General features: G+C 45.7%; 2 protein-coding genes across 3 annotated transcripts; both read right to left on the reverse strand.

The window, feature by feature from the left end:
• Positions 1-2883: 2883 nt before the first annotated feature.
• On the reverse strand, positions 2884-4652 carry LOC117843528 (ervatamin-B). The gene is made up of 2 exons (XM_072292127.1): positions 3852-4652; positions 2884-3671 (listed from the first exon to the last, which is right to left on the reverse strand). Exons 1-2 carry the CDS (start codon positions 4399-4401, stop codon positions 3079-3081), a joined length of 1143 nt encoding a protein of 380 aa, XP_072148228.1. The 5' UTR covers positions 4402-4652; the 3' UTR covers positions 2884-3078.
• A 208-nt stretch (positions 4653-4860) lies between these two features.
• On the reverse strand, positions 4861-10660 carry LOC117843527 (potassium transporter 18). Of its 2 annotated transcripts, XM_034724142.2 has the most exons (10): positions 10166-10660; positions 9511-9667; positions 9112-9337; positions 8109-8354; positions 7477-7527; positions 6986-7243; positions 6842-6894; positions 6566-6680; positions 6238-6492; positions 4861-6145 (listed from the first exon to the last, which is right to left on the reverse strand). In XM_034724142.2, the coding sequence occupies exons 2-10, from the start codon at positions 9631-9633 to the stop codon at positions 5106-5108; spliced, it is 2367 nt and encodes a 788-aa protein (XP_034580033.1). In that variant the 5' UTR covers positions 9634-9667; positions 10166-10660; the 3' UTR covers positions 4861-5105. The 2 variants fall into 2 exon arrangements, with proteins under 2 accessions (XP_034580033.1, XP_072148227.1); XM_072292126.1 differs by lacking the exons at positions 9112-9337; positions 9511-9667; positions 10166-10660 and having other exon boundaries at positions 7458-7527; positions 8109-8207.
• Between the last annotated feature and the right edge of the window lie 228 nt (positions 10661-10888).

Consider the following 10888-nt stretch of genomic DNA (forward strand, 5'->3'; position numbering starts at 1 on the left):
TAATCAAACTATCATAGTCAAAGTGAACAGTACTAATGATAATGCGAAGTCATCGAGACATGTCAAGAGACGACTAAGTCATCAAGAAATTGAGAAACTCCAGATTAATAAGTGTGACTTTTATTCAAACAGATAAAAACCTTGCAGATCCCTTTACAAAAGGGCTATCATGGAATGTGATAGAAAGTGCATCGAGGGAGATGGGTATGAGACCCATTTGAGTTGCTATAGTGGTAACCCCCACCTATGTGATCGGAGCTCTCGTGAATTAGGATCTGGGAAAAACAAGCTTTTGGTTAACTGAGGAGAGCAATTATTTAACCCTCTCTAAGTGAAGATGCAATACTCTCAAATTCTGTAAGGCAGGTGTGCTGTAAGGCATGTGTGCGGTAAGGCAGGTTGGCTATATGTCTTAATGTGATTCTATTGGCTTTGATAAGCGAAGATGTCCTGCAGAGCATTTTTGAAAGAACACACCTATATGAGTTCGACTGTTAAACGTCGCAGTCATGAGACTTGGGTGATCTCTAGTAAGCTCATGAAAGAGACTAGGGAGTATGACATATATGCTCCACCCGTGAGGTAAGCTACTGGCAGCTAGGTATTGGTTATGACTTTGAGTTAAACTTGTCCATGCAAAACTAGCAATTCAAGGCGTAGTCCATTGTCAAGTTGTGGATGAGTGTAGCTTGAAGCTCTATGCAAGAGTTCAACTTAACAGTCCTTGCTCAAATACTGATATGTCAAATAGTAGTGAAACATGCAAGACACCTAAATGGGTATTTGAGATCTGGTGGGGGATTGTTAGATATATGGGCTTGACCCATATAAATAATCCTTAATAAATCTCAAAGATCCATTAGGAGGCACACCATTTATTAGTCTCATATTGCTAATAGATGAGGGTGTGGGGTTTTCCTCCCCATAACCATCCCCCTCATGGAAAAGACGCACCATAGACTACTATACGGGAAGGTCCTAGATTAGGGTATCCCTAAGGTGGTTTATATGAATTAGGTTTTGCCTCTTCTATGCTGTTGTGCCGCACTGTAGTCTTTTCCATTCCGTTGCGTCGGCGTGCACCGGGAGAGGGCTAATAAGGTTTTTAGGAAGTGCTCCGCATGACTATTCAAGTTCGCCGCTACAGCTCGACCTCCGTCCAATCTTCGTGTCGCGGTGTACCGTCATCTTCAACGCCAGCTGCTGCGATCCGTCCGCAACATCGTCGTCATTTCATCATCGCTGTTCGTCATCGCTGTGATCTGATCTGGTTGTTAATCATATTTTCTAAGATCATGATTATGCAATTCTGGCTATCTAGTATGTTAGAGTTTTGCATTCTAGAATTGTCTCTTATCATAATTTATTTATTACAAAAATTAATACAGCAATTGCCTAATTATCCAACACATATATCCTTTTTGAAGCACATACTCAAAGATTGGTCGAGTTGTTTACGCACCCTCAGGTCCAAAATACTTCATGTTTTGGACACAACAGGGGTTTCTAAAACTGAGCAACCATGTTTTGTGTGGTGCCTAGAGGCAGAGGTCTAGTTATTGGTTTATGAGCTTATTTCCAGTGAGACCTTTTATTACTATATCTCCACTATGAATATCTCCACTATGAAGGATTAAGATTACTATCGTGGCGAACTAGATTGAGGATTGCGAGTTTGCAAACAAAACTTCTAGTGCAATTGTCTATCTCACATGTCAAAACCAATCCCAATATACTTCGATGATACTTCTTGATGATACTTCGAAACTTCAGGGTGTACTTCGATGGACAAAATAAGGTTAACAACTAGGGTTCTAAAGACTATGGTATACTTGGACCCAGAGTACTTCTACTGTTTTACCCATGCCGCCTAGCTGGAAAAGGTGATGTCTACAGTTTTGGTGTCATTCTTACGGAGTTGCTCACCGAGCAGAAACCATTTCGTATGTATGTCCTTCAGTCCTTGGAAGGCGAAGACCGTGTTGCACATTTTGTCAACCTTCTTCAAGAGCAAAATCTTGTAATAGATCCACAAGTTTTAAAGGAGGGAAGAAAAGAAATAGGAGAAGCCATTGTACTTGCAGCATCATGTGTAAACTTAAGAGGTGAGGAAATAATATGGTAGCAGCTAACAGTTTAGCTCGGCAAAAGCTTATAGACATTTATTGGACCTGCTTAAGTTGATGATGCCTTTTGGTGGCTTTGGTAATCCTCCTACTATCTCAAGAACAAATTTTTTAAGCTTAAGCGCAAGTGAGTTGCTTAAATGGAAGACTATGACTCGTCAATCCTATGATTGTGTGATCCGCACAATTCATTCAGAAGAAACACTAGAACACTCCTATTCTTGCACTGCAATTTTGCACAAGAATACTGCTCTAGGCCTTGTTCGTTTAGGCGTTTAGCCCAGGATTGGACGGGTCGCGGTCCAATCCACGGGGTCATCCCAGCGCGGAACTAATCCCAGCCCACTGCCTGCACACGCTGTTTTGGCCCGTTCCCCTTGGGCTGTTTCTTGAACAAAAATCTGGTACGGTGAGCTGCTCCTTGGCTGAAGGGAGGGATGGAGCACACCTCACCCCAAAATTTACAGAGAAAAGCTTGATTCTTGAGGCACCATCAGACATTAGTCGAGGTCAAGCTACATTAATTCTAGATCGGCTCTATTATCTCTTGCAGGTAACTTAAACAAACACTTAACTTGTCACGATTCATTGGTGTTATTTTCTGGTGTGATCGAGCGGGATATGGTACACACGTTCTTCTGAAAGTTGCTTTCTTTTGTGCTGCGGTTCTTCTCTCTACATGATTGTACTGATGTGTTTGTTCTGAATTTTATAATCGCTTCTAATGATATCAGTCGGAGCAAGTGACGATTGATAGTGACACAATGCCTACCTTCATTTGCAAATCGTTTTCACGCACATAAGTTCAAGGCTTACACGTACGAGTTCCTGCAAATTATTACTAATTATTTTTTAAAAAAGAGTACTACTGGTACACGTAATAGCAAGAAAAAGAATTTTTTTTGGCTCGATCATAAGTTTTGACTAAAATGAAAGGAAGATGTACATCGTGTCACATCAGCGGGTAGGACGGGCGGATGGCGATGCCGCAGAGCCCCTCCGGCTTGCCGTCGACGTCCTTCCTCATCCTGATGTACCCGCCGTCGCCCCACCGCTCACCCCACGAGTTCTTGACGATCCAGTACCTCTCCCCGCCGCCGGGCTCCTGGCCGTACCCGACGACGGTGACGCCGTGGTTCAGCTTGGTCCCGCACGGCCCGTTGTACACGCCCTTCCTGTAGTGCTGGAAGTTGACCCCGCCGGCCTCGATGGACACGGCCACGGGCTGCGCCGCCACGGCGTTCGCCAGCGACGCCTCGCTCCGGGTGGCGACCCGCCGGAGCCCCGCGATGCTGACCGCGTTGTGGGAGAGCTTGGCCGTGTCGCAGACGCCCGTCGCCGCCGTGTACGGGTAGTCGGCCTCCGTGGTGATGCCGCCGTTGTCGGCGATCCACCGCAGCGCGCGGTAGCTGATCCCGCCGTCGCAGCCGTGGTCCAGCGTGTCGCAGTCCACCAGCTCCTGCTCCGACAGGGACACCAGCTTCCCCGTCCGGATCTGGTAGATGCCTTCCACCGTCGCCACCGTCGAGAAGGCCCAGCACGACCCTGCACGATCGATCGATCCGGTAACCGACTCAGAGTCAGATCGCGGGAGGGCGGCCGGCCATGGAGATCAGAGCACATGCGAGCATGTGGTTAGGAGTGACAGGCATGCATGCATGTGGTGAGCAAATTAATGATACCAGGCTGGAATGGTAGGTGGTGTTCCGTACAGTTGTCACGTACCACATCGGCCTTGGTTCTTGACCGGCGTCACGGCGCCGCTGGCGCGCCAGTCCACGCTCGCCGGCGCGCCGGCGGACAGGTTCACGTACGCCGTCAGCTGCTGCCCCGCCGCGGCGCCCCTGACGCCGCCGGCGTCGACCGGCCCCGCGCGCGTGGTGATCACCGCCGCGACATCCTCGTCGTCCGCGGGCGGCAGCGGCGCCGCCGCCGTGTACATGGCCGTGAACTCCTCGTTGGTGAGGTCGGTGAAGGCGGTCTCGCCGAGCTCGTAGGTGAGCCCCGCCGCCTCCGCCTCGGCGTTGGTGGCCTCGATGTAGGCCAAGTTGCGCGCGAACACCCGGAACCGGCGCCGCTCCTCCGCGGCCGTGGCGTAGGACCTGTTGTACTCCGCCTTCCACCGCTGGAACCGCTCTACCATCATCGGGCTGCCGCCGCCGGCGCGTCCGTGGGCGGCCGTCGCCGACGAGCAGCCGTGGAGGAACACGGCGGCGAGCAGGAGGAGGAGGAGCACGCGTGGCGGCGAGCCGCGGTTGGTGGAGGTGGACGCCATGGATGACGACCTGGATGGTTGGCTTAGCCCAGTGGTTTACGCTGCTTATAGTAACAGGATGAGATGAGACAAATGATTGAGAGCGAGGTGGATAAACGTGTGGTGCTGAGATGGATGTGCGTACAGGATTATTGTGATTGGAGAGGGGACGGACAAGTCAAGCCAAAAGCCGTGCTGCAGCTGCTTCTGCTTGAGAGAGCCAGTCAGACAGACACTCCAGTTCAGTCGTGTGATTCGGATCCGCATGAAGCCTAGCCGGGGGATATTGGAATGGTATTGCTCCAGTGAAGACCAACTACAAAAGGAGGGAAGGGACTTAAGCAGCTGTTGCTCTTCCTCCAGGCTTATGGTGTTTTGCTTTCGTTCTCCATTTCTGTTAACTGGAGTGTATGTGGAAAAGCCGCTTTGTAATGCTCTCATGTTTAATGTTGTTAGCTCTTACAGGAAACATGGCAAATATAGCAGCAAAATTACTCTGGATTTAACAACCAGCCATTACACATGTGCATTCAGCACAAGTTCTACACAACGAACATGACCACTATTGATCAGGCTCCAAGTGCTCACACATATATGATGCTGTACAATTCTTTCAACAAAGACGCCCTCCTATTAGCTATTATGAACAAACACAGCTATCTTCTCTTGAGTAGTTCTGAGGCTGAAGAACATCTCATCTACTTGTATGTATTTACTTTCAGTGCTTACACATAGAACACTTGCCCAACATTCAGTAGGCTCTCATGGGGAACATTGAAGATGGCACTGTTCTCCCTGCAGATCTTCCTAAGGAAAGCATACATGTAGTTGATAGCAATCTTCTTTAGGAACCCCGAATCCCTGCGAGCCCTGATGATCGTGTTCCCAAGGATGTGCACCACCCCAGCGTCCCTGCACGCGTTCAGGAACGCGATCTCGTCGCCCACCGTCTGGTACGTCTGGCCTGACGACATCAACTGGCTGTTCCCAGTATGGTTTGGGGACTGCACCTGTATAATGGAGTCGTGGGATGTGTAGCTGAGCTCCATGTTTGAACCGTTGTTGATGCCATTGATTCTTGGGTTGGCGTTGCCTGCCTGGTTCAGCTCATGGCCGGTGCTGTACTCATCAGAGTCTGTGTACTCTTCCATCATACTCTCCAGCCGGACAAAGAGCATCAGGCTGTTTAAGAGCATCTGCTCGAAGTCATCATCCTTCTTGTGAATGTCCTTGTAGCCATACCGCGCCACGCAGCGGAACATGTGGAAGTTCTTGGGGCCGATTCGCTTCACAAGGAACCTTTCATCCAGTGGCACGGTGTAGACAGGAAGGTACTTCACACAGACGAAGACCAGGGTGGAGTGTATGGCCGGGAGGTTGGTGATGAAGTGTGAGAAAATGTGAGGAACACCGCTCGCCAGCTCAGTGTACACCAGGCCGACACCGGGCACCCTGACAAGACCAAGGCTTGGACCAAGGCCTAGGATCCATGCCATGGACACCTTGCTGTGCATCTCGAATTCGTAGCGCTTGAGTGTACCGTAGTGCCATACATACATGATGACGAGGAAGGCAGCGGCAAACACAAGAGGAACCCATCCACCCTGATCGATCTTCCGCACCACAGCAGTGAAGTATGGAATTTCAATAATCAATGACAGCGTGGTGAAAAGAATGACCAAGGTCCAGTGGCTGCGCCACACCAGCAGCATTATGGGGACCATGAGAAATGTTGTCACAAGCATAACCATTATCACAGCAGTACCTGTTAATGCAACATTCATGTTAGCAACTGAGCTGGAACGCTAATTGCGATCGTAAAATCAGTGCACAGAGACAGACATGGGAAGATTTTACCATATGCATTTGCTATCTGGCTTTGGTTTTTAAATCCAGCAGTGACAGCGATGCAGAATATCAAAAGGATCCAATTGATATCAGGACTGTATATCTGGCCTCGATACTTCTTGGACGTATGGATAATCCTCACTCTGGGGAAGCACCCTAGAGCAAGTGCTTGCTTGATAATCGAATATGTCATCGATATAGTGGCTTGACTAGCAACTATTGCAGCAGCTGTTGCAACAATGAATGACGGCCAAAGTATAGAAGCTGTGCCGAATAATTGAGTTAGCATGCATTCCAATACACATGGTAAGTGAAGAATCCCTCTGTCTGGCATTACCTGGAAGGGAATAATAGAAAGCGTGGGGGACACTGTGTGTATTCTGAGCTATATAGGCAGCTTGGCCAGTATACTGCAAAAGAAGGCAGGGAAACACAACCACGGTAAAAGCAATCTGCATACCAAGATTTGATGCCATCAGCAGGAGCAAAAGGATTATATTTCTGTACTTATGTGAAAAGGGCTTGTACAATTATAGATTTGCCTCTAAAAGGGTTCCTTGGTTCTCATAAGAAAATTCATAGCTAGTAAAGAAAGACATGCAACAACTTGTACCTGAATAGCTTGTACAGGGAAATATGAAAGATCAGCAAACAGTGCTTCTGTCCCTGAAGCATGACCCAAAATTTCAGTTCTGGTAATTGCCATTAAACAAAGGACAAGAGAATTATGCAATCAGGCTAGAGATTCTTTTCAGACCTGTAATGCTGAGCATAATTCCTCCTAAAGAAGCCCAGCTAGTCCTCCCTCGCTTGAAGTACCGATAGACATAAATAGGATTAAACGCCTTGAGGACAGACCGATCGTATTTGTAGATGTTTACAGCGCCTAGTATTCCAATGAGAATGAACCAAACTAACACTATTGGCGCAAAAAGCCAGCTAACTTTATCAGTGCCAAAGTGCTGCATGCTGAATAATCCAATCAATATGACCACAGAGACGATGACAACCACATCTGATGAGAAAAAAAAAGGTGCAAGAATTCAGTCATCCACAAATTGATCTCAGTATCATGATCGCCTGTCTTCTCTACCAGACCACACTAAATAAAACTATTCAGTGTACCAATTACAAAACGGAAGGCAAATCCCAAATTACAGTTAACAAAACAGTTAAACATATGAAAGAACAAGGTAGATGCTTATAAAAGCAGAAAAAAAAATACTAACTTCCAGGTTTCACATGTACCATTTCTCATTTTGGGCTCTTCCACTTGTATTCCTCCAGTCGCAGAAAGAACTGCAAATTGCAAACTTCAGGTCAATCACTTGTGCACAAGTAAAATAACATTCATCGCCCAAAAAAAAAAGATACACAGTACAGTTAAGGAATGGAACGACAAACACATGTAATTTTCATTGTCCAATATTGCTAACTGATCACTAGGCAATGCAATAGCAGTAGAAGGGAAAACAGAACATCACCATGGACTAAATTGCTTCACATCTTTTTGACTTGAAAGGTTTTTGCTCCATCTTAAGGCACAATTATAAATTTGAATTCATGTGGTTGTGGGACATTACCAAATCGCTAAAACCGTTTAAGTATTTCTTGGATGGACTGTTAATAGTATATGTCAAAGAAAATGTCAGCATCATTCCTCGGATGATGCTTTATGTGTCCAAACGATTTCATATAATACTCATGTTCAGTATGCAAATGATATAATTTTTTGAACAAACATGCTTTGTTTACATCAAACTAAAAGTTGTAATGATCTAAGTTCTGATAACAATATTAACATCAGAAAACCTTGTACTAAATCAATTGATGAAACGTATACTTTTTTCCCTAAAAAAATAAAATATATAGATACTCACCTGATATGGCAGGAGTGAGGATTCCATCTCCAACGGCCATACAAGTACCAAAAAGAACAATAATAAGAATGACATTCTTTCTGAGTTGGTGCCCCTCTAACCATCTTTTGATACTTGCAGCAAGAGATTTCTCATCATATGTGTGGCGACTGTATGTTGTTAGGTCTTCATCTGTTCGATGCTGATTAGGAATAGTGTTTATCTTTGCATGCCGGCAAAGCAGTGAATAAAGAGCAAATGTTCCACCTGGCATTACAATTAACCTCTATTATGTTCATAATCATGATCACAGAATTGTAAGCCACACTGACTTTGAAATTTACAGCAGTGTGCCATAATCTAATATGCTGAATTATTATCAAGTACTGAAACTGACAGCATGCTGCAGCACACAAAACTTTGCTTCTCACAACCAAATGGCTTCATACACATACTGGACGATATCTCTGTCCCCAAAGGAGGCTTTCCTATCAGGCTTTTCAAAATATTTGCTTAAATATGAAGGCAACTAATCTATTTCAGGGCTAAACTTCAGTTTGCTCTCAAAAGTTCAGAATGGTAATGCTAATATGCTGGAAGTATGATGCATTTTGATTCTGAGCTCAACCAATGGAAGGCTTAAATGGTTGTAGTGTTTCGTGGCATAAATTAAAACAAACTGTGGAAGGAATATGAATGAAAGATTTGAGCAAATAAGCGCACAAGGAGAATTGTTGAACAATATTGCTGCTTTTTTGAGGTCTCAAAGTGAAAGCTAACCATTTATGAAGATCTTTGCTTCTTTTCTTAGGAAGAAACTGACTAGAATTTGCTATGTATGGTCATATCCTAACTGTAGCACAAGGTGTCTTTGTACTGCAATCTTTAAATTACTATAGAACACAATACAGTTTTGGTTTTACTGCATCTTCTGAATAAACTAGAAAGATCGCCTTATACAGTTTGATCGTTCATAACCGAAGCAGAACTTTCAAGGAAGCAAGGGTGCAGGCCATACTCGTACCTTGGCCATTATCATTTGCCCTCAAGACAATGAAGACGTATTTAACAAGTGGAATCAGAGTAAGGGAGTAAATAATAAGCGAGAGTGCTCCAATAACTTGTTCCGTGTCTTCTATTTCATGAGGGAAAATGTTGTAGAAGACATATAAAGGTGATGTGCCTAAATCCCCAAACACCACACCAAGGCTTTGGAAAGCTAACTGTAACAGCACAAGTGTTGGGTATGTCTGCACATGCAAAGGGAGAATATAAGAAGGCAAAATTATTGAACATTCATTAGCAAATCAGGTACACAGACGCTCATAATCAGTACAGTGAACCACTCAGCATTTAAAGTAGCATATCAAAATTTAGGTTGTGAAATGACAAAGACCTTTGCAAGCAGTTATGTGATAATCACCTTTTCCCTGTACATGTTCCTCAATCTCCCGGCCTCTGCATCCATGGGCTGATCGAGATTCCTTTCCAGCTCCCACATTGTCCCCCTACCGGTATCCTCATTTGTTGAGCTAGTAGTCTCCATGGGTTCAGACAAATCAGCAGCACAGTCCTGCCGCCTGCAGGCATTCAGAACATATCAGTCTGTTTCCAAAGCTACCAAGAAGAACATGAGCTCTAAACTTGAGAAGAACTGGAAGGGATAAGGATGCCAGTTTTAAATTGTCTCAAGATGAAACTTCCATAAACTTGAGAATCAATTAACAACCAGAATTCAGGAAATTTGACATTAGCACATAGTTTGTTTTAATGTCAAACATCCACAGGTGATCAACATAAAGCCATCCAAAGAAGAAAGCTGATTTCCACTGTCAAACAATTTCTGAATGATGTAGGACAGTGAGTCCGGACGAAAAAGGCGTAAGTAATTTTTTCTTGAAAAGCGCGGCAGGTGCTTTACCGATCTGGTACTGATAGAGAAGAGTGGTCGTCAAATAAAATAAGCATGCATAATTTCCAATTTACAAATAAAACAAATTGTTAAAAACAGCGAAATGATCCAATTCTGATGCCATTTCCGCGGTATCTACCAACAATGGAAGAGAGAATCTGCTAACCTTGAAAACTTCAAAACAAAAACCCCAAAAGATTCCGGGATTCCAGACTCGCCAAGATCGGAACTTGAGCCGATTCGCGCGCTCCCAACATCAACCCAAGCAGCCGGCGACGAGCCCCCGACCCTCCCAAAAGCATTCCAATCCAAGGCGGAGTTTCAATTGCAGCCTCAATCCCCTCCTATTCACCTCTGCGCAGAGACTCGCGGGCGGGGGCGGGACCGGGAAGAAGAGAAGCCGCCGCGCTGTCCTCCGGGACCGGCACGCTCACACCGACCACACGCGGAGAGGCGCTGCACGCCTGCCCACCTCGTGGCGAAGAGGATCGGAACAAGAAGAAGAGGCTGAGGAATTCAGCTCGGGCAGGGATGGTGAGGGGAGGGAGGGAAAGGATTCGTTTTTCTAGGAGAATAAATCGGCGGGTCTCTTGTCCGATTGCGGGCCGGGCTGATGGAGAGGGAGTGGACAGAAATCGGTGGAACTTGTCGCGAGTTTGCGCGCGTCAGTTTGCGCTCAATGATTGGGGGAGCAGCAGCAATAATCTAATGCGAAATGCTAATGCTAATGGCAGGTGCGCTCAAAAGTCAAATCAAGCATCTTGATCGCATTTAGTCGGTAGTGATCTGTGATGTGATCCCGTATTATTGTAATAATAATTGAAGTACTAGTGAGTTTTATCTGTTGTTAGTTACGGGTGGCGTCAGACTAAACTTGGTACTCTCGCAT

Source organism: Setaria viridis, chromosome 2 (genome assembly GCF_005286985.2).
Source record: "Setaria viridis chromosome 2, Setaria_viridis_v4.0, whole genome shotgun sequence".
Lineage (NCBI taxonomy): Eukaryota > Viridiplantae > Streptophyta > Magnoliopsida > Poales > Poaceae > Setaria > Setaria viridis.

Bases quoted from the DNA above. Each gene is read 5' to 3' on its own strand.
- LOC117843528 (XM_072292127.1), bottom strand. From the start codon at position 4,401: ATGGCGTCCACCTCCACCAACCGCGGCTCGCCGCCACGCGTGCTCCTC. The intron at 3,672-3,851 runs GTACGTGACAAC...TCGATCGTGCAG, and splicing joins CAAGAACCAAGGCCGATGTG to GGTCGTGCTGGGCCTTCTCG.
- LOC117843527 (XM_034724142.2), bottom strand. From the start codon at position 9,633: ATGGAGACTACTAGCTCAACAAATGAGGATACCGGTAGGGGGACAATG. The intron at 8,355-9,111 runs GTACGAGTATGG...TTGTAATGCCAG, and splicing joins GGCAAATGATAATGGCCAAG to GTGGAACATTTGCTCTTTAT. The intron at 6,681-6,841 runs GTACAAGTTGTT...CTTGGTATGCAG, and splicing joins TCCCTGTACAAGCTATTCAG to ATTGCTTTTACCGTGGTTGT.